We start from the raw sequence: 27,934 nt of genomic DNA on the forward strand, positions 1-27,934 counted from the left end.
GGACAGGGAGCTAGAGCGGGCTGCAAGGTTTTCAGAAGCGAGGGGTGCTCTACGGACCTAGAGAGAAAGGAAGGAAGAGGTGTTGGAAGGGGAGGGAGGAATTGCTGGCATTTTTGAACACCTGCTTTGGGACAGGTGTTTTGCAGAAATGGTTTCCCTTGATCCTCCTAAAATTCCTCTGAAGTAGGTATTGCCTGGCATGACGAACAAAATAAAATTAGCCGCAATCCTCCAACCTAGAGATGGCCACTGGTATAAATCTCTGCATTAAAAAAAAATTTTTTTCTGAGGCGCCAGGTGGCTCAGTCGGTTAAGTGTCTGCCTTTGGCTCAGGTTATGATCCCAGAATCCTGGGATCGAGCCCCGCATTGGGTTCCTGGCTCACTGGGGAGTCTGCTTCTCCCTCTGCTGCTCACCCTGCTTGTGCTTTCTCTTTCTCTCTCTCTGTCAAATAAACGAATACACTCTTTAAAAAATGTTTTTCCCTACTAACCTTCTCTTCAAGACTTCACACGGCCACCACGGGGGCTCACTGGAGCCAGGAAACCATATACATTAGAATTGGTATCATTCAAGCTCTTTTCCCTTGGGGGGCCAGAAACACGCCTCGGCCAACCCCGGGAAGCAGGTGGCATGGCTTAATTGCTCTGAGAGCGACCAGCCAAGGGACACCATCTGAAACCACCCAAGTCTGGATTTAAGCCGTAGCGCCCGGGAGGCTTCCTCATTCACGTGTTCAGTGACAGATCATGTATTAAGGGACTAGAGTGTAGCCGGTGCCATTCAAGATCCTGGAAATACAGAAGAATATGATCCTGACCTCCCCCCTCTGGGCCCTTACAACCTAACAAAGAGAGCAGTAGTTGACAACGCTGTGACTGCGGGGTGTGGGGCTCAAGGACTGGAGAGCCACCTCTTTGGGGAGATCAGAGAGGACCTCCTGGCGGAGGTGACAGCCCCGAGTGTGTGCGGACTTTAGATACAAACTCTGGGCTGAGCGCAAGCGCAGTACAGAGAAGGTGGACACGGGGCAGCAGAAAAGCTTGGTTCCAAGTAAGAGGCCGCCTCTCGCCTCTCCTTAAGGAGAATGCACAGAAGAGAAAATCCCGAAGCATCGTTGCCCCTCCGCGGACGTGCCCCCTTTAACCGTAGAAATTATAGAGCGTGCGCTGTGCCTGAGACAGCCGGTAAATTTTCTCCTTCAGGAACCTCCTCTTGGCAGTGGTGTCGCTCTGCTCCTGAAGCAGCCAGGAGTAGTTCTCCCTCTCCTGTAGGACCTGCATCATGGCTTTCTGTAGGCAACTGCCGTTCTCCTGGAGTATGAAATACTGAATTATGAATGGGATCTGGTTGGCCAGACGTTTGCTGGTTTCCTGGAAGAAGGGATAAAGACAGTCAGCCAGAGGGGTCTCCGCCTGTGGTTGCAGCAAAGCCTTGGGATTCTTGGATCTGTGGGTGATTGCCTCGATAGGTTCCGGAGCACCCCATTGCCATGATCAGCTTTGAGACATGGGAAGGTTCTAGATGGGCTGCCTGAGTTCCACGACCAGGCAGGTGCTCCCTCAGTCCTAAGAACCCACCTGGCAGGCTAGCAGGAACCCGTAGCACACTTCTGGACATCCCCGCCTTCCTGGGAGCTCTGCCCCTTTCCTCCTCCAGCCTCATCCCCACTCCACCTCCCCAGAGAGACCTCTGGGCCCTGCGATCCCCTGGTCCCTTCTGGGAGTAGACTGAGACCTGCGTTAGTGGCCACCTCATTCCCTGTCTGCGTGGGTAGGAACAAGTTTGCGGGCAGCTGGACTTCACATCTGCGTAACTCCTTTCTACTCTGATTCAGAAAAGGCTTCAGGAGGGGTGGCACGTGGGTGGCTCAGTCAGGTAGGGTCTGACTATTGATTTCAGCTCCAGTCATGATATCAGGGTCGTGAGATCGAGCCCCGCATCAGGCTCCCTGCTCAGTGCGGAGTCTGCTTCTCTCTCTCTTCCCCCTGCTCCTTCTCCTCCCCCCTCTTTCTTTCTAAAATAAATAAATCTTAAAAATAAAGAAAGAAAAGGCTTTAGGAGTTGGGCTCCTTTGCAGGTTAAAAGCTGTCTTCCTTTCTACGCACTCCACATTTCTGTCCGTGGATGGAGGTCTGGAAACTCTGGAGGTGATCGGGTCACAGAATCTAAGTGAAGGAATTTTCATGCCAGTTTTGTGCAGCTGGTGAGTCTGAGGCCATTCGAGACCTGAGTGCCTTCTGAACATCAGGGAGAGCTACACGCTGACTCGTAAAGTTAGTGCTGATCGTATCTCGCTGTATTCTGATACTAGCAATTTGGGGATTCATGCATAGCATAAAATATAAAGAACTTTGCCATTGGAATGCGTTTTGAGTATGTGCTGTGTCCCATTACAAACCTGATTCCCCAATTCCCAAATTAGTGGAAAGGTCCTAGACAGGGTTGCAACTATTTGATAACACCAGGGTTTTAACTATAAATGAGATAATACGTGAACATTTATCCCTGCAGAAGGGGCTGCCTACCTGGCAGGGGCCCCCACCCCGCAAAGCAGCTTCAAGCAGAATGCCTGGGGTCTGTGGGGCAAAGACCCCCACCCCGGCCTACATGCTCACCCAGAAATATGCATTCAGGTGCACCCCAATTTCAGTGATGGACGACATCGAAGATGTATCTTTTGAGAAAGGCAGTTTCAACTCATGATCCTGCATGGGCTTTCCCACTGGGTTGAAAACCTCTTTCCGGACTTGGTTCAGAACCACGCTGTAAATCTCATCTTGACAGTACACCAGCTGCTCCATTCGGAACTGAAGTCGGATCAGATTTTCCGCTATTTCTGCTTGTCTCGTTTTTAAGTCTTCAATCTTGTTCTGGTTGGAGAAGAGAAAGCACATGACTTCTTGGCTCCCCTTGGTTGTTTTTTTTTTTTTCTTTTTCTTAAAGATTTTATTTATTTATTTGACAACGAGATCACAAGCAGACAGAGAGGCAGGCAGAGAGAGAGGAGGAAGCGGGCTCTCCGTGGAGCAAAGAGCCCGATGCGGGGCTCAATCCCAGGACCCTGAGATCATGACCTGAGTCAAAGGCAGAGGCCTTAACCCACTGAGCCCCCCAGGCACCCCTCCCCTTGGTTGATTTAAACATCGTAGAAAGTACTATTATGTTGAGATGGTATTAAACATAATTTCAGGTCAAAGACCTGCGATTTTACATGGCGACTCTAGGGAGGCTCCCTGCCCCATGCCACAGTGTCCTCTTGCATCCTGTCTCTCTGCCCTTGCAGGGTCCCACCCGCGGCTCCGCGCGGGTGCTCCCCTCTGCCCTGACCTCCCTTCGCTCCCACGTCACCATCTGCCTGCCTCCTCGATGGTGTCTACTCCGTAATTCTACCTCCATCCCTCTGGTCTCTCTAACTGGCTTGAATCCATGCCTTTGAGAATGAATCTGCACAAATGAACACGACGGGGTACCACTTGGATATCTGTGTTTTCCAGGAATCCTGTGACTCCTGTGTCACATCAGCCATTAGAGGCATTCCAGGAAGGGAAGGGTGACCTGGTGCAGAAGAGCCCCTTCTTGGGGTCAGGAGCATGGCGGGGGCAGGGGGCCAACTGCTGAGACCTGGGAAGGACAAGCTGCTGTCCTGGAGAAACGGCGGTCCAGGACCAGGCCTGTCCCCCATCCCCTGGGGAGGCACCCAAGGCCTCAGACACAGCCCCTGGGAGAGCTGGAGAGGTCTGAAGTCAGACAGCGCTTTCCCCAGCTGGCCAATGGTGTGAAAGGAGACATCCAGCTGTTATGGGAAAATGGTGGAAAAATTCTCTTTCCTGCTCACTTGAGTTGTGGAATGAGATTCAGACCCACTGGCTCAGCCCTGAGCAGAAGAAGGTTTTTATCTAGAGCCCGGGGGTGGGGATGGGGAGCTGGAGCACCCCTGCTTCCCATCCCTGAGAGGGGCATCAGAGCTGTTTCCGTAGAAACCCACACAGCTGCGACAATATTTTTAAGTCCAACTTAGAAAGATTTTGGAGTAGGACTAATGGATGATCCTGTCCTTTGTAGTGGAAAGAGGTTCAAAGAACTGGTCAGTCACCAGGCATGTTCAGAGCACCAGCATCGAGCCTACGGCCTGCGTTAGTCTCCCGCAGACACGGGAACTCGGCTGGACGCTTTGTTCCATCCTTCCCAGGGAGTGCAGACTACCAGCCGCCAGCCCAGCCAGCCCGCAGTTCTAACCTCGGCCTCGAATTTCTAGAGGACAGTAAATATCCTGCTTCTTTCAAAGGTTAGACCCCAACAAAAGAGCCAGCAGTACAGGTGACTCGCTCATAGACTGTGGGTGCTTACCTGGGCTCTTTGATTAAGGTTGGAAAATCCACTAAAATGCTTCTTGGCTGTGTCGGAGAACGTTTGCCGGACGATTTCTGACCCGAGAAAGAACAAGGCATCCATAAATTGCAAGCAGGAGTAAAACGGGTTAGAGACGCAGGGAAAAAGAAATCATGTTACATGGGTCCCATTCCAACCTTGTGCTCCCCAGATCTACAGACCAGGAGAGGAGGAGGGGACAGTACGTTGTCCCACGGAGACACAAAACCACCACCGCCCTGCCCACGTCCTGTCAATTTCCCCTCCTTGGATGGAGTGTGTGTTCTCTCCAGGACCGGCATCCGACTATACCCCACGTGGCTGTGTGGAGGGGGTGGGGGATGACCAGAGAATGCTCCCCTGACTCTCATCTTCCCCCAGAAGTGGTCAAGGAAGGTCTTCCCGCTTGGTTTGATAATTGCGTCCCGACCCCTCCCTCCGAGGCACTGAGCGTTCCAGACGGTGCAGGACTGGGCCGACTGTGCCAAAGGCACTCAGGAGAGCTCCTCACCAACAGCCTTCTGGAGCAGGGAGAGTGCGGGGTCGACCAGCTGTTCTAGGTACTGGTGCACTATGGTCTGGAACGTCTTGTAGTTGACAAAGCCGAGAAGCTCCTTGCCACGATACTGCTTTTCATATATTGAGACTTTTTCGTGAATAATATTTTTAACTGCAGGATAAAACAAACCACCATTTAAAAAATAGAAACAGGGACACCTGGGTGGCTCAGTTGGTTAAGCGGCTGCCTTCAGCTCAGGTCATGATCCCAGGGTGCTGGGATCGACTCCCACATCGGGCTCCTTGCTCGTCAGGGAGCCTGCTTCCCCCTCTGCCTCTGCCTGCCTCTCTGTCTGCATGTGCTTGCTAGCTCTCTCTCCCCCTCTCTCTGACAAATAAATAAAATAATAAAATCTTTAAAAAAAATAATAAAAAGTAGAAACATCTTTTTCTTGGAGTCTTGCTTACCCACTGTGTCCTAAGGCAATATTCCTAAATGGGGTTTTTTTATAATGAAAAAAATAATTATGGTCTGATAATACCAGCTGAAGGAAAACTGGCTTTTAAGAAACAAAATTGTTATCGCATGGAAACGTGTTTTAGTTGAGAGTCCTCAGCCTGAGAGACGAGTTTAGTGTTCGTAACAGGTAGAAGGTACCAGATTCATACCATGAAAACGGAAACTTAAATATTATTATAGGATTCACAGATCTCCCAAGAACACGTCCAGACGACAGTTGGAGGAATCCCACCACGGACGTGAACAGTGGTATTTTCTTCCAAGTGCCAGATACACACACACACACACACACGCACACACACATGCGTGCACGTGCACACACACACACCACACACCCTGCAGGCATCTGGGCTCTAGCAGAAGGGACGTTGGAACTTCCCCAAGCAGAGCAAGGGGTTCTTATCAAACCACTGACCTCTGCGTTAGGGGTGAGGAGAGGAAGGCACAGGAGGTGAGCAGAACTGTCTAGTCTCAAAGCAAAGAAGCAAGAAGGTTGGCGGTGCTGGACTTGTGTCTGGTGGGGGCAGTGCGCCCATGGATGGCTGAGGGGTCCCTGGTGTCTCGTGTGGCATGTTCGGCTGTTTGCGCGCTTCCTCTGAGCCACAAGGAGCCTATGGTCCCGTGTTTAGGGGGAACTTTGTCCCAGGACTTACCTTTTTGGGTATTGGCTGTGAGTACGAGCACCCAGTTCTCAAACTCCTCCCTGATTTTGTTAAATAAGCGGGTCTCTTTCTCCTTGACGACTTCTTCTCCCTCTGTTAGCTTCTCAATGTCCTGATTAAACATCTTGATTTTCTAAAATGAGACAAAGTCATCAGGCTGTGTTGTAATGCCACTAAAGAGCCGGGGGCTTCCCAGGGGCAGCAGCATGTGGCGGTGGGTGGGCGGGGGGGGTCAAGAAACCCGGGCAGCCACCCGACCCCCCCAGCCCCCAGGGGGAAAAAAAGGTGGGCAGCTCCCCCACGAAACAGGGCTCCCGGCAGGCCACAGGCAGGGACGTATGGGAGGCCACTATCAGGGGGCGGGCCACAGGGGAGCGTGTGGCTATCTCCAGGGGTCTGGTGACACGGTGGCCCGGTTCTGTGCCGAGTGTGCCGTGGAGCCCCGGTCATGCTCACGTCGATCAGGAAGAACATCTTGTCGGCCTCGTTGCTGGGGGTGTCCTCTCCGCACTGGTGCAGCTCCTCGGTGGCCCTCTGGTGGCTCTCCCGTATTTGCTCCTCTAGCAGCGGGAGTGATTTCTGAACAAAGAGCCAGCAATGAAACCCGCAGCTGGTGACACTGGCCGACAGGTTTCTTAGACACAGAGTCCCCTGCGAAAGCTCTCGAGGGGATCTAGAGTTCCTGTTACTGTGTGAGGCTTGTGAACCCAGACACCCGTTGAGGAGCCCAGGGATGGCTGTGCAGGCAATGAGTGCACCTACGGCCTGAACCATGGCGTGCAGGAATTTGCCGTTTTGTTGAGGTCGTTGGACTAGGGAGGAATCAGGGCACAGCCAAGTTGGGCTTGGGTGCTCTGTATTTAGGGAACAAGTAAGCATGCCTGGGTGGCCCATGTGATTAAGCATCCAACTCTTGGGGCACCTGGGTGTCTCAGGGGGTTAAGCCTCTGCCTTCGGCTCAGGTCATGATCTCAGGGTCCTGGGATCGAGTCCCACATTGGGCTCTCTGCTCAGCAGGGAGCCTGCTTCCCCCTCTCTCTCTGCCTGCCTCTCTGCCTGCTTGTCATCTCTCTCTGTCAAATAAATAAATGAAATCTTAAAAAAAGTAAAAAGCATCCAACTCTTGGTTTTGGCTCAGGTCACGAGATCGAGACCCAGGTTGGGCTCTGTGCTCAGCGGGGAGTCTGCTTGGGATACTCTCTCTCCCTCGCCCTCGGCCCCTCCCCCTGCGTGCTCTATCTCTCTCTAAATTAATAAATAAAATCTTTAAAAAAATTTTTAGGGAACAAGTACACTTGTGTATAATGTAAGTTTTCTTTAGTAAAATGTTCTGCTGGTGATCATTTGGGTGTTATAAGTGGATAAACGGTGCTACGGTAGAGGAGACGTCTTGGATATCGGTGTCAGGCTGGGAGGAGCCCTAACCAGTCAGCGATGCCGATGAGAAGGAAGGAGGGGGAGAAGGAAGGACCTCGAGAGGAGCCAGGAGGGCTGTCTATGGGCCAGGCGCCGTTCTGCGTCCTCCATCTCTGGGGATCACTGTGGCCTGGAAGGAGGGTACGTGGGGGCTTTTGGGCAGTTTCTGGATTAGCAGGGCTCCTCAATGTATGTTCCCTGGACCACCTGGGAAGTTAGAAGGCCAGATTCATTGCCCCCTACCCCCTAGATCTACCTACTCAGAAACTTGGCTTGGGACCCAGGAATCTGAGTTTAAGTAAGATTCCAGGTGAATTGTGCACGCAGCTTGAGAAGCTTTGGCCCCTTCCAACCAACATTCTTGGAGTACGTGTTTCCTGGCTTGGAAGAATTCATTGCTTTTGTCTGACAGGTTGATAAAATCACTGTTTCATTTTCAAGGTTGACGAAGTGTTAGCCTCTTGCAAAAAGGATGTATTTGCTAAGTCAGTGCGTGTTCCTTTTACCCTTCTGAACTGGCTGATCCCTTTCCTCCTTCTCGTTGCTTCCCCCAGATTGACGGATTCGACAATTTGCCTCAACAGCCCACAGCTGTTGCCTCCAAGTTTTGGAAGCTCAGTTGGGAACCTCTGTCCATGAGCAATTTGGTTTTCAGAATGCACTTGCCGATAGGCTTGTGTGGGCAGCTCAGCCATCGCACGACGAAGGGACTTGGGTAGGCTGTAATTTCTACAAGAGGCAACCCAACCCCGTTGACTCACATTGATGTGCAAGATGAGCTCATTGGTCAGTCTTTCCGCCAGACAGGGCACCGTAGCCTTTCCTTCCTGCAGGAGAGCTCTGAGACAAGACAGAACACACGGGCATTCAGGAAGCGCCCTGGTTATCCATACCGTCAGGGAAACCTCGCTGAAATGGAGCCGGGAGGCCAGAAGGGGGAGCTCCCATGCCACAGCACCGCCCAAGGTGTCCGGACCAGGCCCAGCAGAAGACTCCTCATTGGGAGAGAAACATCGGCTGTGGCTGTGAACCCCAGCCGGAAAGGATGTGAGCTGACTCTCCCACAGGCAACCCACCACCCTTGCAACTCAGCCAACGAAAAACCGTCAGCACCCTGAATGCTTGCCTTCCTCCAGTGGACTGAGTTCCAAACAACCCAAATCCTCCCTCTTCTCCGTAAGATAACGTTCCTCTTTGGTTTGGCCATGGCTCAAATGTCCCAAATTGCACTTCAGTTGTTCCAAAATAAATTCATTTTTGCTGGAAAAAAGAACTCACTCTTCTATTTCTAAGGTTGATAACGTATATGATCATTTTCCTATTCTGGGCTTTATGTGTCAGCTCCCGAGGGTGACACAGGCCATCAGAAAGCCAAGCAGTGCATTTGAAAGACAGTTCCTAATTATGGGGTGAGCCCAAACTCGAGCAAGCTGGGTGCTCGAAAGGTTACATTTATTTTCTCTTTTTATCATCTCAACAAACTCATGAGGTAAGTCATCTTCTTAGCTACAGGACAACCAAAAAACTTAACTTCATAGAGGATAAGTGACTCGCCCACACTAGTGTCTTATTTCTTGTAACACTTATTTCCTAATAGTGAAATCAGTCTTGATAAAGAAGAAAAAAGCTGGAGGCACTCTACTTCCTGTTTTCAAATACACCGTACGGAGCCACGGTAATTGAAACAATATGGTGCTCGCATAAAGACAGACACACAGACCGGCAGAATGGAACAGTGAGCCCGGAAATAAACCCATGCACATGCAATTAGCTGGTCTCTGATGGAGGCTCAAGGATATATAACGGTGACAGTCTCTTCCCCGAAAGATGATGGGGAAATGACAACCGTGTGCAAAAATAGTGCACTTGGATCCATCCATCTCTTACACTACTACACAAAAGTCTGATTAAAGGCTTGAATGTAAGGGGCGCCTGGGTGGCTCAGTCGGATGAGCGTCAAACTCTTGGTTTCAGCTCAGGTCGTGATCTCAGGGTCGTGGGATCGAGCCCCGTCTCGGCGGGGAGTCTGTTTATCCCTCTCCCTCTGCTTCTCCCCCCTCTCGTGCTCTCCCTCTCTGCCTCTCAAATAAATAAATAAATAAATAAATAAATAAATAAATAAATCTGGGGGAAAAAAAACTCCTGGAAGAAACCATCAGGAGAAAATCTTTGTGATATTGGTCTTGGAAATGATTTTATGGATATGACACCAAAAACACAGGCGACCACAGCAAAAACAAATAGGGTTACATCAACTCCAAAGCTTTTCCAGAGCAATGGAAACAACCAACGAAGGGAAAAGCAGCCTGCGGAGTGGGAGAAGATGTGTGAGCCACGTAGCTGATAATGGGCCAGTTTCCAAAACATACAAGCAACTCCCACAAGTCAACAATGACGACAACAATAAAACCCCCAAAACCGGGCACCTGTGGGGCTCAGTGGGTTAAGCCTCTGCCTTGGGCTCAGGTCATGATCTCATGGTCCTGGGATGGAGCCCCGCATCGGGCTCTCTGCTCAGCGGGGAGCCTGCTTCCCCTCTCTCTCTGCCTGCCTCTCTGCCTACTTGTGATCTCTGTCTGTCAAATAAATAAATAAAAATCTTAAAAAAAAAAAAAAAAAAAGAAGGCGTTCTGACACCCATTCCCCTACAGAGGAATGTTGAGGACGTCACGCTGATTGAAACAAGCTGGTTCCAGAAGGGCAAAAACCGCCCGATGCCGCCTGCGTGGTCTGTCTACACCGGCCGAACTCACAGAACCAGAGAGTGGAGTGGTGGTTGCCAGGTGCTGGGGGACAGGAAACCGGGACTTGCTAATCATCAGGGACGACGTTCCAGTGACGCAAGATGAGAAAGTTCTGGAGGTGGCTGGTCAGCCTCGTGCCCATAGTTAACAAGACGGTGTCGTGCGCTGGACATTTGCTCAGAGGGTTGATCACACGTTAGGTTCTTACCACAATACAGTTAAGTTAAAAATTCACACGGTGCTCACTAAGCAGCGGGCACGGTTGTAAGGGTTTTACAAATACGCGTGTGTTGAATCCGTGAACAACCGATTTTAAGGGCACGGCGAGGCTCCGTAGCTGGTGCCACAAGACTGTTTTTCAAGTGCTGCTCTGTGCGTTTCTCTCGCAACAGGTGAGTCCCTGCCCACGCGCACTCAAGGGTTTCCACTCGGACACACGATGACAAAGCAGGTCCAAGACTTCCCTTCCCCACGGACCTGAGTCCTGGCGTTCACAGCGTGGTCCCTGCACCGGTAACACTGGCCGCCCCCGGGAACGTGATGGAAACACAGATCCTGAGGCCCTGCCCCAGACCCAGGGTGAACACGCGTTGATCTGTCACCGGCCCCCATCTTGGCCAACTCTGGCCTAGAAGGCGGAGCTGGCCCTCACAGAGGGCCATCCTGGGACGGTCCTGGGGAGCTCACCTGAAATGCGGATGTTTCTGGAAAAACATGGTTTCCTTCCTGGTTGCCTCCGCCAGGCTCAGCTTGTTGGTGATCTCCTCTTGGCCCCGGCACCGCACCATCATGTAGCCCTTCTGCAGATGGTACGTGAGGTTCTGAGCCACCTTCACGACCATGGGTTCCGCGCCCTTGTCCACGAGATCCGGTTTGGTCAGGATTCCTGGGGGAGGAGTGGCAAAGACAGCGGAAGGGGTCAGTTCTCCCCTCCCGTGTATTTGACTGCTGCTGGGCTCTGGGCGCTGCCTTGCCCCCCCGGGAAGCCTTCTGGAGCTCCGACCGGGCAGGGCCTGAAACCCCACTGACGCAGTCCCTCGCCACCCCTCTTACCTGTGTCTTTACTTGCTCAAATAGCCACTTTTTTTTGGTCTGTCGCAGGGGGATACCTAACGTCATCTTCTACTCTCTTTGTCCTCGTTTTTAATCTGGGGTGAAATCTGGCCATCTGGCTTCTTATTTCCTGAAAATTCTGTGGCATCTGAGTTGTGGGATTTCTGTTTGACCTTCCCATTACCAAGGGTGGTCCTCAAGAGCGTGCCTTTACACTCACGAAGAGGTTTGTGTGCGCACGGACCTCCGTGTCCCCAAGGGAGCCGACAGGTCTCTGAACCTGCGCCTTCTACCAGGAAAGGAGAGGACCCTCCACCGGGAGGGGCGGCAGCACCATGAAGGCCCCTCCTCAGAGCCAGCGGTCACTCAGGAAAGCCTAGAACGCTGAACTGGAGTCCGAGAAAGCAGGAAGATAAGAAAGAGGGAGGTTTGCAATGAGAACTCCCCGTCGCGGGGGAGAGAGGGACTTCTCACCCAGTGCCTCTGTCTGGAGCCGAGAACTCAAGTAGGAAACACTCACGCCTCCTTCGACAGCCTTAGTTCGTGAAGATCGTCTTGTGTCCCAACTACTGGGCCACAGAGAAGGGCACGGTCATCAGCGTTTCTTATTTTTCAATTAACCCTTTCCTGAGTACATGACATATTTATACTGAATTTAGGGATGCCTATTAAGCACTCTGCTTTAGGTATTGAGAAAGGGGCTGGGAACAAGACTGCCAGGTCCCTGATTTTGTGACCAACCCCCCATCCCCTAGTGGGTAAAAGCCAGATTAGTCTAGAAATATACAAGCAATAAAGAAAAAGCTGAAGAGGGGTCTGACTTTATTTACACGCTTAAAGGCCAGTGGGGGCTGTAGTGGGCAAGGCGAGTGTCTGGAGACCCAGTCGGAGGATGGTTGAGTCATCTGGGCAGGAGACGATGGGGTTCTGGTCTAGTGGTGAACAAGAGATGGAGAGGAGTGGACAGACTTGGTTTAGTTTTGGAGACAGAGTCATCAGGACTGTAGATGAATCAGACATGGAAGCCGGGGAAGGAGATGTCATGTGTGACTCTTAGGTTTGGCTCTAGAACTTGGCCAGCAGGTGCGGTGCTGTGAGTGAGAAGAAGCCGTGGGAGAGAAGAGAGCTGGGGGGTTGGGGTGTTGGGAGCTGTCTTTTGGTCACGTTCCATTGGAGACATTCAATGGACATCCAAGTGGAGATGTCAAGTCCAGGGAAAGGGAAGCGTTACAAATTTAGATCTGGGAGCTGCCAGCACAGAGAGAGACTCAAAGTCATGGTCAGCTTGCCTAATGAGCGCATGTTGATAGAGGGGAGATCTCAAAGCCATGGTCAGCTTGTCTAAGGAACACGTGTTGATAGAGGGGAGACTCAGAACCACGTTTTGGGTTTCCGACATTTTAAAGGTCAGAGAAGGGAAGGAACAACCAGACAAGACTAAGAATGTGACCTCCAGTGGCCAGTGAAGGATGGTGACCTGGAAGCCAGCGGGCCATGTTGCAGTAAAGGAAGGAGAGATTTCGAGAAGGAGGGAGGGGTCAGCCATCGGACTGGGTCTGAGGGGGAGGAGACAGGGACAGAGAAGGGACTGCATGCGTGTCAGCACGGAGGGCATTGGCGACTTTCCAGATGCCATCTCTGTGCCATGGTGGTGACAGGAGTCCCTCTGGGGCTGGCCAAGCGGGCACCACGCGTGGAACAGTGGGTGGGTTAGGGGGACGGGCTGGCGGACGGCCTGCAAATATATGGGGTCCCTGTTGTTTCTGCAACTTGGCGTTACGTAAACCTCTACTCAATTCGTCATCAACCTTGTTCTATTTCCGCCCGTCCCAAGTACTGTATAGACAGGCATTCGGTTCTCTTTTTTAAAAATCGTGAAAAGATTTGTATAATTTGTGTGTGCAAGAGAATAATACAGCTAATGAAAATAGGCTGCTTCCTCCTTCACCCCATCTTCGGGTTTCCTGTTTTTAAAAGCCATGTATTTTTAAAAATTGTGGTAAAATCTACATCACACAAAAGTTACTGTTTGGGCCATTTTAAAGTGGACAGTTCAGCGGTGTCCATATCCTCACCATTGTGAACCCCCTGCCTCCCACTCCCTGCCCAGAGTTTGCTTCATCTTGCAGAACTGAAACTCTGTACTCACCCACTAACTCCCGGCTGCCCCTGCCTTCTATAGACCTACTATATCCAGACAGCTGACCCTACGAGACAGATGATGTCACCTGGTGTGGCCATCAGTGAGGTATCCTTCCTGACTTAGGATCAAGAGAGGACAAAGAGCACGGAGCCACGACGACCAGGGACCCAAAGCCTGAGTGTTCTGTCTGGCGCGGTGTGTTGGCGCTATTTGCAGAAGTCGCCAGGTAGCAGCGCACCGGGGGGTCCAGCACAGACTGAAACGATATGCTGGAGGTCTGTGCCCCTAATATTCATTTCTGTCCTTCCTGGAAAACCAGGCATTTTATTTGGGAAGAAACTGAAAAGGCAATTACACGTCAGGTATGCGTTTCATCAGGAAACGACCTGCAAAGTTTCAGGAGGGTCAGCTCTCTGGGTAGGAGGAATGACTGAGGAAGAAGTGATGTCGAGTGATGGAATTATTAATAAAAAAAGAGCAGCTCTCCTTTGCTGGGAAAATACTACATGCTTGGACCTACGGACCATGCTATAGGATATTTCTTCATGGAATCCTCCCAACCACCCAACGCATAGGTAGGACTGTGATACCAGTTTGTGGATGAAGACAGGGAGGTCGGAGAGGTTACATATATTAGCCAAGGCTCTGTAGCCTTTAAGTGCTAGAACAAGGATTCAAACCCGGACTGTGTGTGCTCTCAAGTCAAGTTCCCTGTAACACCTTCCAGGGTGAATTTTTTTTTTTTAGAAGATATTTAAGAGAACCCAGCTCCCCACAAAGACTTCTGCTTGAACACCAATTCTGCAGACTCTCATGCCTCAAGATCAGCCTGGTAGAATGTTCCCTGAGGCCTTATGAAGGTCCTTGCCATGTACCAACAGGTTCCAAGACCTTTAACTGTGGAACAGCAGAGCTGATGGGCTGGTCAATTTCTCCCATCCGTACCAAATTGTGGTCCGGATTGTGCTCTTTGTGGGAGAGCAGATAAGGCAGTTCTGGCCCCCCATCCGGAAGGGTTTGCAAACACCAATAAGGGCCAGGAGGAAAGAGGATGAAGACCCTCTAGGCTCTGGCCACACCTGTCACCCTGACTGTGAGTGGAGACTGCCATCGGCAGTGGGTGAAGGCGTTCCTAAGCCCATGGAGCTTCTGCAGGGAATAGGGCTACGTTCTGCAAACTCCTAAATATAGAAGTCTCCCCCTTCCTCCCTGTCCTCTGGAAGCTTGATTCTGTCTTCTTACCTATGGTCCTGTCTCCTTTGGGGTCCACCTCCTGAGCCATGCTCAGCGCCTCTGTTGTGGCGATGTCCACGTTGCATGGGACCACCACCAAGTTGATTGTCTCCTGCCTCTGAATGTACTTCTTGATGAGTGCCTTGATCTGATGGAAAAATAAAAATCACACAAAGGAAGAGGATATCTTTGGTTAACCAACAGCCCAGCTAGACAGGTATGATGGTGACAAGCCAACTTCCAAGAGCATGACCCAGTTTTCACTCTTCTGGGCATTGATGTGGCCAGCCCCCTTCCACAGACAAACTTGTGTCTGCCTTTACTGGGGTCTCTGCTGACTCCCTACGCCCCTTCAGACACCCCCCCACACACACACACTGATATTTCTTCTTTCCTGCCAACTCTCTGGTCCCTGTAGCCAGACTAGAACTCTCCTTCTTCTCCAAGGCTCTCTTGTGATGCTTCTGACAGTCTGCCTTCTCTTATAGTGTTTGGTATGTGTCCTGTTTGCCCTGGGAGCCCGGGGGTACCTTTATGAGCTCTCAGTACCCATGCCGAGTCCCCCACGGTGCCCCAAGTGGCGGGTGCTCAGTGCCCTCTACCATAGTATCTGACGTCAATAATATCTCTCCACGTGTTCATTCCCAATATCAATGTCTTTTTCTGGAGTTTGTTCTTAGAAGGAATTTAGCTCCCTCAAATTTAGAGAAATCCAATAAAATTTCTTAGAATCTGTAGGCAAAAGAGAGATGTGGGCAGCACAAGCCTTACATATCGAATTTCAAAAATATTTTCCCCTCGGACAGTACAAACCAACATGGAGAAAGCCGACACCTAGGAACACAATTTTGTATATTTGGGTGCAATTCACACAGAGTTTTTTCTCTTATGATGCCCCATGAAATTATTCTATGTTGCACAAGGAAATAATCCTGCACAGCCACAAATAGGAAACTTGCGTCACGTAAGTGCAGGCTAGCGTCATAGAAACAATTCAGTGATGGGATCCAATAAAGATGACAAACACCAAGAGGCCCCGTGAGGTCCTAACTGTGAGAAAATTTCCCTGAGTAAAGTTAACAATCAACTCCTATAAGCTAGTTAATAGCATCAACTCATGTCATAGAATAACATTATGGGATAGACTCACATTGAACGTGAATTGTCTTTAAGTTAAAATAAAAGTCATCGTCTTCTTGGTTTCTATTCCCTCCGCCACACCCGAGGGCAGCACCTGTTCTGCCGAGGTCTGTAAGCGAGCACCCCACCCCGGGCTCTCCTTCTCAGCACCGCGGACAGTTCAGGTCGCACAGCTCTTTGCTGCGGGGTTAGCCGGCGCGTTACAGAATAAATTTAGCTGCGTCTCTGGTCTCTACCCACTGGATGCCGGTAACAGCCCCTCTTTCCCAAGCCGTGACAACAGTAAATGTCTCAGACCCTGCTGACGTCCCTGCGGGGTGGGGGAGATAGGCTCGGGGTAGGAATCACTGTGGGAAACACACTTCTTCACCTTCTTTTCATGCAATGAACATGACGGGCACCCCCAGGTGGTAGGTCCATTCCAGGATGCAGAGGTTCATGAACCCACAGGTGATGTCCCTCGGGGGTCTTTGTCCCAGGAGGGAACACAGACACTCAACAGGGACGATAAATAGAAGTGGAAGGACCAGGTGCGGGGTATTGGGCATCAGGGAGGGAATCCCGGTGAAGGTGGCTTTTGGGAGAGCTCTGGAGGAAGCGGGGGAAGGTGCCCCATGGAAACCTGGGCAGGGGGAGCATTTCAGAGAGAGGGAGGAGAAGGTACAAAGCTGGAGGGCTTGAGGACTGTCGAGGGCTCGGGTGCGGCTGGAGCAGGGGAGGAACGGGGCACAGTGACAGATATGGCCCATGAGCTCCTGTGGCTGGAGCACATTGAATGTGAGGAACTTTCGTGCTGAAGGACCTGGAGCCACCAGAGAGCCTTGGGGAGTGACAGCCTCTGCTATGAGCCCTGCGCACTGTTCCCCTGGTCTCCTCCCCAACCACCCCAAGCCAGAGTCCCAGAGCCGGGGACCAGGGCCGGAGACCAGGGCCGGAGACCAGGGCCGGAGACCAGGGCCGGGGACCAGGGCCAGGGACCAGGTGTGGCGGCGCTCCAGAGCCCCTGGGCCTGCCCGCCCAGATCAGGAAGTCTCCCTGTCTCTAGCTGGGCCCGTTCCCAAGTCCCAGAAAAGCTCACCTGCAGCCCAATGTCCTGGGGCTGGTTTCCCACAGGCACCCTGGTGATGCCAGGGAGGTCGATGAGGGTCAGATCTGGAACCTCGGGGGAGGTGATGTCCACGCTAATGAGCTCATGGCTGATGCTGACTCCGTTCCCGGCTAAGGTGTTCTGGGCTGCGGAGGCCGAGGCAGGGGGCAAACCCAGAGTCCAGATTAATGACCCCTCCAAGGAAAAGCCGAGAGCCCCTTGTGCTTAGGAAACACTTCACAGAGGCCTGAGGAGAGGTCTCTGAGGCCACCTGGGGGGCCACTGAACACATAGCCCTCGCCCCTGCCCCGGGGGTGGGGGGGACATACCATACGCTCACGATGGGATTACGAAAGGGTTCTGTTCCCTTCATGCTTTTTAATATTTTCCAGTGCTTCAAATACGGCTGCAAATTCTTCCGCACCCTTCCCTCCCAAAGGTGAGCCCCTGTGTGGGGGCCAAACGTAGGGACCTCTGTCCAAGGACAGAGGTGGTGGGAGTGACTGTGTGACCAGCAGGAAGGAAATGCCACGGCCGCCGCCTGCTTCCTCTCGCGTGGCTCACTCGGAATGGAGCTGGCCGCCCTGTCCTGAGGACACCAAGTATCTCCACTGAGCCACAGGGTTCAAAGACAGAAGAAACTTTCCGTTTCGAGCTGGGCTCAAGCTCTGCTGGTGGAGCAGGACGGTCTCCGTCCTCTTAGAGGGTGGCCAACGGACGGACGGTGTCCCTGGGTGGGGGCTCTGAAGGTGTCAATAAAGACAGCCATCGACACGGAGCTCCTGTCCCATCCGCAAGCCAGGACTGGTGCGGGGAGGAAGGACAGACATGCGGATGTGGGCACGAGAGCGTCGCAGAGCAAACCTCACGGCCGGAAGGAGGACGTGGGCAGAGCTGAGACAGTCTCCCCGCTGTCCCCCGACTTCCACTGTCACTCTCCAGCTGCCCGGCTATGCACGTCCTTGCTTGCCCGTCACCCAGATGTCCAGATGCCCTCGGACAGACAGGGGCCACCAGATACGTCCAGGGGATCTCGCCCCTTCCCAGGAGCACCCCGGGGGTGAGCTAGAAAAAAACCAGCCTTCCTGCAGGCTGTTGGCGCCGCAACCAGAACAGGGAACAACTCAGATGCCTCCTGCACACATCTCAGAGCCACGACCCGCTTCATGCACGTGGGGCCCGAGCCGTCACGGGGAGCCCCGTGGTTCGGAGACCCCTGCCTGGTTTACTGATCTGCTTTCACGGTCTTGAAATTCTTAGTAATTTTGAATGGAGGTAGGTCTCGGGGTCTGACTCGGTGTGGAGCGCCCGAGTCACGTAGCCGGCCCAGCTCCAAGCGTGGTTCCTCGCATTCTGAGTGCATAGGACCCTTTGTGGAGCCTGGTTCAAGTCCAGGTTCGGACCGGGCGGCTCTGGGGTGTCTCCCTGAGACTCTGCAGTGCCAACGAGCCCCCAGACAAGTGGCTGCTGCAGACCAGGTGAGGGCCCAGGGGCTGGACCACCTAGGGAAACCTGGAAATGAGAGGAAGCTGGGATGGTCTGGAGGAGGGGGAGGGGCGGGAATGACGGCAAATGTCATGAGACACATGTGCCAAGGACAAGGACACAGAGGTCGCTGGTCGCAGGCTCAGGGGGAAGCACGGAAACATAAGAACAATGCTTCCCCATCACCTGGCCCTGTTCCTCATCGTGGGCTCAATACCCACATCCCTTCCTCCCCCGCCTCCTGGAATTAGCCACGAAGCCACCGTGGAACAGAGAGCGAGTCCTGGAGCATCAGGGCTGGAGAAGCCTTCTCCCTCCGGCAGGGTGGCAGGGCAAGCACAAGAACAGGGTGGGGGGCAGGGTGGGCAGGACTTCTCCGTTCTGGAGGCGGTCCCTCTGCTGAGCCATTTGAGGCCTGCAGACATGGGGTTCTGGGGGATCTGAGCCCGGGAAGTCACGGGGAGAGGCCGTGTTTGTTATCAGTCGCATGGAGCCCCTCCACATTCCGAATCAGCTTTAGTAATCTGCAGGGCAGTGGCTCAGGACAATGGGGGGGGTGTGTGTCCTGTGGGGGGCACTGCCCAGAGGAGGGGCAGCGTGGGAGGCAGGAGGACCGGAGCACGGGAAAGCCTGGGAGGAAGAGGCCCCATGGCCAGGAGGCAGAGAAGGGGGTGGGACAGCAAGGGAGCGGTCCCCAGAGCCACACCTGCAGAAACCCCAGGCCTCCTACCTTTGAGGATCTCCTTCTCCACCTGGGAGGGGTCCTGGAGCTGGACCTCCTTGGTGCCGTAGCTGATCCGACCCTTCCACTCGCTCTCCTGCAGCTGCCTCTTCAGCTTCAGCACGAGCGGGCACCTGGTCACGATCCCTGAGACAGTGTCCCCAACATGCTAAGTTCCCTTGAAAAGGAGGGTTTGCAGGTGCCCTTTCCCCTTGTCCCCAAAGAGCTGCCCCAACGTCTCAGGAGTCCTCGTCTGAAGTTTTGGTCCATCTCCAGGGCTGGGTAGGGACAGGGGCTCGGATTGGGCGGGCACAAAGGGGCACAGGTCCGAGGAAGGAGACATTTGCAGCTGTGCCCCCCACCCCCGATCCGGGGCCCTATGCTCTGTGGTCACTGAGCCTCTAGACCGACCATAGCCACCGTCTCCATCATGTTGCTCTAGAAACCACACAAACCCGAGTTGAGGCTCTGTGTGTCTGAGGGCTCCCCTGGACACCTGAGCTGGAGTCCCACCTTGGGCTTTGGCCCCGGGACCAGCCTTAGTCTGCGTGGCCGCAGAGGGCCAAGGACAGATGGATGAGTGGAGCAGTGAGATCAGTCGCACCCCCTCCAAGCCCCTCACACTTGGGGTTGGTGGGGAGAAGGCAACTAGAGCCAGGGCAAGAGTCGGGACGTCCGAAGGAGGCTGTTCAAGGGCATTCTCGGGGTTTAAGGGTATTCTTGGGTTTCAAGGCTGGAACCTCCCTGAGCTGCTTGGGGCAGCATCGTCTCCTCCTCCAGCCCAAGCCCAGCAAGAGCTATTGATGGGAAAGGGGTCAGGAACCCAGGGGCCGTGAGGGACCCCACCCCCCCACATATACACGTGCCAGCCCAGGCCATGCGCTACAGACCTAAGCCTTCCAGGGCCTGCCTATGAAGACGCTAGCCCCCCAGGGATGCCTTGTGGCCCACGGGTGACCCAGCAGGCTGCAGCGCAAAGCTGGCCCAGGGTGCTTACCGCTGCCTCTGGGGAGGGCGACCCCCGACAGAGCCTCCAGCACGGAGCTCTTGCCTGAGCTCTGGTCCCCGATGACGGCGATGGCAGGCAGGGCCAGGTCCTGCTCCACACCCAGGGCCCGCAGGGAGTCGATGAGGTCGATGCAGGGGCGCACCTTCTCCTCGTACTGGCTAGCCAGCCTGTGCTCGGGGCCCTGGAAAAGGCAGGATTCCCATTGTCACTGGGAATTTGGGGCAGGATGTATGCCTCCCCTGATTCTGGGGTGCAGACAGGAGGTGGGTGGGCCCCAGGGAGGTCCCCGTGTTCTCCTCTTGCAGAGACTTTTCTTCCGCCGATGTGGGGGTAGCTGGCTGGCAGGTGCCTCACTGAACAGGCAGAAAGCACCCAGAGGTGGGAGCACCTGGCCAGAGTGGGGGCAGGAACCAGGCCCTGGGCTGCCGAGCAGGGGTGGGGCTGGGAGTGGGGTGGGTTAGCCATGGTGATGCTGACTGTAGCATCTCCTCCGGGAGGGAGGGAGGAAACCCCGGCCCTTGGGACAGAAGCCCCAGGCTTGCTGCCCCAGAGATTGGGTATATCCTGGTGATTGCCTGGGAGGTGCCTGGGAGACTATGGGGCACCGGGTTTACTGGCAGGATTGGACCAGACTTGTGGGTTTATGGCCATGACTGGGGAGCTCACCACTGGCCGGGAGCTGGAACACACCCTTCCTGATGTCCCTCTGCGTGACCCACCCTTGTCTTCTGTTGGGGCCCGCTTCCTTCCAGCTGCTGCAGGTTCAGTGTCAGGGAGTGGACCATTTTGGTGAGGTCAACTGGGTCCTGCCCCCCAACCTGATGCTTTGGGGGATACATTGTGTGTCCTGTTGCCTCTCCAGATGGTGGTGGCTGCGGCTGGAAGAAATTCGTTTCCTTTTTTGGTTGCTGTTGGGGAGGAAACATCTTGGGCCTCCAGTAGGGGCGAGAACTGTGGGCCTTAGACATTGGCCTTCACCGAGTCAGAGCTGGGGGCTGTGCTCTCTGCTGCTTAGCGCCGCGTCTCCTTGACAAACTCTGCAAAGACACAGGAGGGAAGAGTGGCCCACCGTCCCTGGGCAGTCCCCTCCCAGCCCGGACCTTGGCCAGCCTTGCCTCGCCCAACTCCACACCATGCACCCCTGCCCGCAGACCAGGGAGAGACCTCAAGAACATATCTGTTGACTTATTTAATCTTAAATAAGAAAATCATGCAAGTTCTATTAACCTCCGCGATATGTACACAGAATAAATTCCTTTGCAGAGGGCCAAGGTGGAGGACTTTGCTTTCCTGGTGAAACACAGGCTCCCTGTTGTCAGAGTAAAGGACACGATCCGCCTGCGCACTGTTCCCACTGGCGGCAAGCAGGCTCACAAGGGAATCGTGGAGACTCGAGCCGCTGTAGGCCTCGTGCTCCTTGGCTCTCATCCCCAGAGTCTTATCAGGCCTTATTCTTGTTTTAAGATTTTGCAAACAGAAAGAATTAGTGGTCTCAGAAAAAGAAAGACGAGATGCAGCCTTCTTGACATAAGAAAGGCCATTTTAGGCCCCGGCCACCCTGGGATCTGTGCCTGACCAGCACTACTCGCCCAGGGCACATTTCTTGCAGAACCTCCAGAGATATGTCGAAATTGCAGAAGAACAGAGTTCTTCTTAAGGATTTTAGGGGAAGAGAAGAACGTGAGAACAAGCGGCCACTGGCAGGCCAGGAGATAGTGCATTGGTATCGGGGACAATCGATCAGTGATGAAACTCCCAGGGCTGGTGGCTCGAACTCACAACCCTGAGATCGGGAGTTGAACGCTGCCCCTACAGAGCCAGCAGGGCACCCGGTCCAACACACTCTCCAGGTATCACTGCGGGATCTCAACCCCGAGAGCACGCAGACCCGCAACCAGACCCAGAGAACCGGTGCTGTCGCCCTGGAGGCCCTTGGCTTCCATGACTCAGGACCTGGACTCTGTCCCTTAGAGGCACACTGTGGTCCCATCGTCTGAGCCCCGTCACGAATACGCACGCGCCCTTAGCATAAACCTTCCCAGTTCTGTTATTTGAGGGAACCCTGCTTCAGGAAATAGCTCCGGTGTCCTTTGCTTGTCCCAAGTACCACCTTCTTCGTCCTGTTCTTGGGCCGGGTTGGTTGTGCCCTTTGGCTCTAGACAGCCAGCAAGAGGCGAACCCCGTTTCGGGTAACTGTTTCATAAGCAACTTATACCGGGGCATGCGAGAGGTGGTCTGCAGGGATCGGCACGTTCTCCGCCTTTCCTGCTGGGGGCTCTGGGCCCGGGAGGAGGGGGCACAGCCAATGCCAGGGCAGAGCTGCAGAGAGACCCCGGGAAGTGAGTGTGGAGAAACACCCACTCGTGGGGTTCACGCAGGGCAGGGTGGGGCGACAGGACCCGATCGAGTTAGGAGCGCAGAACCATCTCTGAGAAGACAGCATAGAGGGAGGCGCACAGGACCGGGGGAGACAGGAGGCACCCGAGGAGTGTGCCAGGGAGGAGACGCAGGGACAGGGGAAGGATGGCCGGTCCTGTTGGGGGTCACCGAGGCCGCCCCAGAGGGAGGGTTTCCTTCCTTCCCTCCCTCTCTTCTGGGGCAAAAGCATCCGAGAGGGACCCTGCTGGCCCCCACTCCCAGCTAGACCTTGCAGGGGTGACGGGCTGGACTCCAATTACAGGGGCTGAGCCTGCAAGCCAGAGGAAGAAGGGGCCCCGAGGGCAGGTGAAGGTTGGGATGCAGGGAGGACGGTGGCCGAGGACAGGAGGGGGAGGCAGACCGGAGGGGAGGACTCCCTGACCCCGAAGGAGCTGCCATCTGCACTAGAGACGACCTCATGCCATCATCCCTTGGTGCTGGTCCACGGAGACAGGCCCCTCCGTCGAAGGCACCCCCACGTTGTGACCAGGTTACCCACATCACAGGTAAGCCTCTGAGTGACACGCAGGTGAGCAAAAGGCATTGCCCAGATGGTCGGGCGATGGGTCCCAAACTGCGCGTCCGGGCACCCTGAGGAACCTCAGCTAACTTGCACGGTCGCTTGTGGGTTTTTAACTTCTCAGGGGTGCACAGAGTCACCTGCTGGACACCACACGACCTGCTGCTGCTGAGTTTTTGGACCCAACAGCAACAATTAATTGATAGAACTATTCGGTATTTCTTTTGGCCGGAGGTGAAGGGGTCAGACTCCAACCCCCAGGAACGCGCTACTTGGCGCGAGCATTCTCTTGAGCTGACAGCAACGGAAACCCCGTGGGCTCGGGAGAAACTCTGCCCCTTCCTTAACCCCACAGAAGAATGTGGACTGGGGGGTCTTTCCAGAACGAGGTTCTCAGCTGAGACGCATTTCATCCGCACGGCGGGACGACCACCTAATCCGCAAACAGCCACCTCTTGTCACCCCGTGAAGTGGGCTCCTTCCCTCCGAAGCCCCAGAGCCCCGGCCCTTCTTCTCCGTTCAGATGACACGTGTGCCTCCTGTCGCCCGACCGTCCGGAACGTCCACGTCTGTGTGGACTCCCCGTACGCACGCTGCTAAATTGGATTTTCTCCTGTGAATCTGCCTCGTGGCCACGTGATTCTTAGTCCAGCTGCAAGGACATGAAAGGGGCAGGGGTTCCTGCTCCCCCAAAAGGGGGCACCATGAACGAATCACGGAGACACTCAGGGCTCCCCGGACGGAGAAATTTGGGGGATACCCGTGCAGGGTGAAGCTACGTGTGCCTGGAGGGGCGAGGAAAGAGGAGGGAGTGGGGTGGTGGGACGGTTGGACAGAGGGACAGATGGATGGGCTGTGCGGGAAAGGGTCCCCGATGCTCCTTGCGTGCCCTGCGGTCCTGTGTGACCTGTGATCTCGTTTATAGAGCCCCGCGTTTACAGGCAATGGGAGAAGTTCAGACATGCTGAAGGGCTGGGGGACCGTCCCGGCTAGAAAGCAACAGGCTCGAGACTCCAACGAACAGTGGATTGTTTCAACAATGTGGAAATGGTGACGTTATTCACATTTGGAAAACACATCACAGGGGACGCCCGGGTGGCTCGCAGTTGAGTGTCTGCCTTCCTGCAGGTCAAGATCCTGGGGTCCTGGAATCGCCCCTTGTCTAGCTCCACGCTCAGTGGGGAGCCTGCTTCTCCCTCGGCTCCCATCCTCCCACCAATGCCCCTCCACGCTCTCTCCCTCACCCTCCTTGCCCCCCTGTGCCCCCCCCTCACCCCTTCTAGTCCCCTACGCCTTGTCCCCCTCTCCCCACTAGTGCTCTCTCTGAAATAAGTAAATAAAATAAAGTAAATATTAAAAAGAAAAGAGAAGAAAACGCTTCACAGAAGGCCACCGTCAATGAGGGTAGATTTTGGATCTCAACCTTGAGGACCAGCCCTTTGCTCCCCCGGGGCCTGTCCTCCTGCTTTTGATTCTACTGTATTTGGACCTTCTTCTCACTCTGCCGAGCCCCAGGGGAAGCGCAGCAGCGGGGAGGGCCTGGACCCCAATGCCCTGCGCCCTTCCCTGGCCCCCAACCCCGGAGCCTGGCCTCTGGGACCTGCCCCAGGCCTGGGTTCTGCGAGGAGCTCCGCAGCCACACAGGCTCTGTGCAGAGGGGAGACCCTTCTATCCCTTTACAGCCTGTCGACCTTGGACGTGGCCACTTGCTGCGCCTTCAGGGTTGTTCTACCATTGCCACGACTGGGCCGAGCTTGCACGACCTCTCAGACCTGTGGGGGCAGTTTGCTTCCTCTCACACTAGTTCAGAAGTTTTGTTTCTCCTGAAAGCAGAATACAATTACAAAAATCAGGTTCACTGGCATTTTGTCACAGTTTTCAGGAAAGAGAAAGGGAGGTGCTACTACTCACTTCCCCTCCGTCCTCGGGAGAACCCTGGCCTTCTTCCTGCTGCTGGCACCACCCGGGGAGCAGCCCAGCACCCTGAGATGTGTTCCCCGAATAATGCCAGGTTTGCCGGCCATGACCAGACGCGGGAGGAGGCGAGGAAGGACCCAGCCCTGCCCACACCTGGATCTCAGACCTCCAGCCTCCAGAGCTGGGAGAGGAGACGTTTCTACCATTTAAGGCACCGAGCACATGGCACCTTGTTCTGGCGGCCCTGAGACACAGACAGTCCGCGGCTAATACTTATCTGTCCCCTGCCAATGCCACTCTCTGCTGGGAGGACCTGGCCTCAGTGTCTCTTTTGAGGGACCACTCTGAAGGCACCCGAAGCCCGGAGACCAGACTTTAGGGCTTGAAGTCTGACACTAGTTCCCGTGTGGGGGTTTTCTTCCACACCACTAGACACTTAATTCTTTCATGATCTACCCCAAACTAGCGCCTGCTGCCACAGGCTAAGGGCTGGGTCCTGGCAGATTGCTCGTGCGCCCGCCGCACCCCCACCCAGCCCACTGCAGATGCCAACCAACCACAAGTGTGAGGTGTCGCCTGCCTCTGACCCACGGGCTACAGATGGGAGGTTCCAACCACGGCCACTTGGGGTTCAGATCATTTGCAGGAGCGGCTCAGAGAACCCACAGAACTGACTAGATTACTGATTTATGACAAAAGCCCGTAACTCAGGAACAGCCAGATGAAGAGATGCCCAGGGTGAGGTCTGGGAAAGAGGGTGCGCTTCCGTGCCCTCCAGGGGCCCCTGTGTTCACCAGCCTGGAAGATCTCCAAACCCTCTCCTTTTGGGTTTTTATGCTGGTGTCATTGCACAGTCAGGACAGATGAAATCACTGACCCCTGGAGACTGCTTCAACCTCCAGCCACTCTCCCTCCCCCAGGTCAGCGGGCGGAATGAAAGTTCCCCCAGGAGTCACTGGCCAGCCCCACCCTTGGAGGCTTTCCAAAGTCCTTCTTAACATAACAAAAGACAAGGCTCTCTCCACTTGAGAAATCCCCAGGGTTTTAGGAGCTTTGTGTCAGGAACAAGATGAAGATCAAATTCTATATATATATATATATATATTTTTTTTTCCCCCTGGCATTTGTAATATATTGCAGAATGATCACTGCAGTAAATCTAGTTAACATCCAGTCGTGGCACATAGCGACAATTTTTCTTCTGATAAGGACTTTTAATATCTACTTTCTAATCAACTTTCGGATAGGCACTACAGTGTTGTTAACTGCATTACTGACTATGGGATGTAACATACAGCCGGGTGACAAGAATTAACTCACCTTGTCACAACTCACAACATCACAGGGGCGCAGAGCTCCCCCCACCCCGGACGTGTGAGCGAGGCGTCCCAGAAGCCACCCCTTTGTGGCCGCAAGGTTTCAGTCAGCTTCAGGGTGGGGGCCGCCTGTGCCTCCAGACCAGCCGCATCCTCTAGAACGCACCCTGGGTGTGCAGCCCCCGCCCCCCCCCAACCAAGCCTCCCTGAATCTCCCAAGGGGCACTTCAGAAACTTGTCTTTCTGTCTGCCGCCTTCAGGCACAAGCCACGGTTCCCGGGAAATCCTTTAAAAAGGCACATTTGCTGCAGAAAGACGTGGTGACACGGTCCTCCCTGCAGAGCCTGGGGAGGGAGGGGCCCCTTACCTCGGCTCCTTCTTGCCTTCTTCTCCTTCTTGCCTTCTTCGCTACGCGTTCCCGCACCAGGAGAGTCATCCGGTCCTTCCTTGCTTCCCTTTTATATGCCTTGTGGCTCACTCCCCCTGAGCATCACCGAGAGAAATGAAACCAGAAATCCGGACCACAGAAATGAAACCGAAAAAGCAACATGCTGCCCCCCCACACCCTGCACCCCGTGACTCACCCTGGCGTTCTCAGCAGGATTGTCCTGGAGGGCTGGGGCATGGGGGGCAGATGCCTGCGGTGGAGAATCGCATGGGGGATGACGGCTTCTCAGGGGAGGCTGGTATCAGGAAGAACTTGGACATGCAGGGACTTAGAGCAGCACGTCCTCTAGGACATTCCGGGATGATGGCAACGTTCTATTCTTTGTGCCCAATACAGAGGGGCACCTGCGCGGCTCGAAGCCTCCTGAACAAGGCCAGTGAGCCTAGGATCTGACCGTCTTAGTCGGTTTCATTCTGATTGACTCGGCCCCTCACGCGCGGCTCCCACACCGCGGCACCCGCAGGTCTGTGATCTCAACGCTCTGAGGGGTCCCACAGCAGCACTCCCGAACCACCCCTGACCATCCTCATCCTCTCCCCGTGGGAAGCCGTGCAGACGCGAAGGAGGGAACTCCGCAGCTCCCCGAAATAACCTGTTTGTTCAGTGCACACCCTCACACTCCCAGAGGTCCCTGCGCTGGGAGAGCTCTCTGCCGGGCCAGGAAGAGGGCAGAGGCCAGACTGTAGGGGGCTCCCAGCTGGGAGCTCAGCCTGAGCCCACTGACCTTCTGGTCCTCGGTCATGTCCCCCGCAAAAGGGCAGGCATGTGTCCAGGGGTCCTGCAGGTCCCCGGTTCTGTGATGGAGTCAGGTATGCCCATCACCAGAGCACAGCTGCCAGGAAACCCCAGGAGCCCTCAGGATGCCAGGCCTGCACAAAAAAGAGGAAGTGGGCCTCGGGCTGATCCTCCCCAAAATCGAAACAAACATTGTTTATAAATCACGAAAAAAGAATCCCAAGCATTTCTTTGTTCATTCATTTTACTTACTGCCCTTGTGGGCAGGTTTTCCTTTAGAGAAGAAAATTAGAACCTTTGCCTTCAAGGTCTTGGGGAGATAGTCTTGGAGATGTGGGCACTGCAGGATCCGGGGTCCGTTGCTGACCCCAGCAGGGAGTGGGCCGCTCATCCGCTGTGCGATGCTTTTCTGTTTCAACACCTATGTCTTTCCCAACAGTCCTGGGGCGTGCCCATGGCTCCAGGAGAGGTACCACGAAGGCCCCCTCCGGGCAGAGT

The 27,934-nt window shown here is 54.3% G+C and overlaps 1 protein-coding gene across 1 annotated transcript; it reads right to left on the reverse strand.

Moving 5' to 3' along the window:
• Positions 1-852: 852 nt before the first annotated feature.
• Positions 853-21,459, reverse strand: LOC116872219 (interferon-induced GTP-binding protein Mx2-like). Its single transcript, XM_032865300.1, has 13 exons — positions 20,802-21,459; positions 20,071-20,263; positions 19,083-19,220; positions 16,859-17,013; positions 14,650-14,788; positions 10,899-11,097; positions 8,229-8,307; positions 6,508-6,630; positions 6,043-6,184; positions 4,883-5,041; positions 4,351-4,427; positions 2,619-2,873; positions 853-1,373 (listed from the first exon to the last, which is right to left on the reverse strand). The coding sequence occupies exons 1-13, from the start codon at positions 21,048-21,050 to the stop codon at positions 1,143-1,145; spliced, it is 2,139 nt and encodes a 712-aa protein (XP_032721191.1). The 5' UTR covers positions 21,051-21,459; the 3' UTR covers positions 853-1,142.
• Between the last annotated feature and the right edge of the window lie 6,475 nt (positions 21,460-27,934).

This window comes from Lontra canadensis, unplaced genomic scaffold, assembly GCF_010015895.1.
Source record: "Lontra canadensis isolate GAN:19392208 unplaced genomic scaffold, GSC_riverotter_1.0 scaffold29, whole genome shotgun sequence".
Classification (NCBI taxonomy): domain Eukaryota; kingdom Metazoa; phylum Chordata; class Mammalia; order Carnivora; family Mustelidae; genus Lontra; species Lontra canadensis.

Bases quoted from the DNA above. Each gene is read 5' to 3' on its own strand.
- LOC116872219 (XM_032865300.1), bottom strand. From the start codon at position 21,050: ATGTCTAAGGCCCACAGTTCTCGCCCCTACTGGAGGCCCAAGATGTTT. The intron at 8,308-10,898 runs GTGAGCTCCCCA...GTCTTGTCTCAG, and splicing joins CAGAAACATCCGCATTTCAG to AGCTCTCCTGCAGGAAGGAA. The intron at 5,042-6,042 runs GTAAGTCCTGGG...TTTATCCTGCAG, and splicing joins CACAGCCAATACCCAAAAAG to TTAAAAATATTATTCACGAA.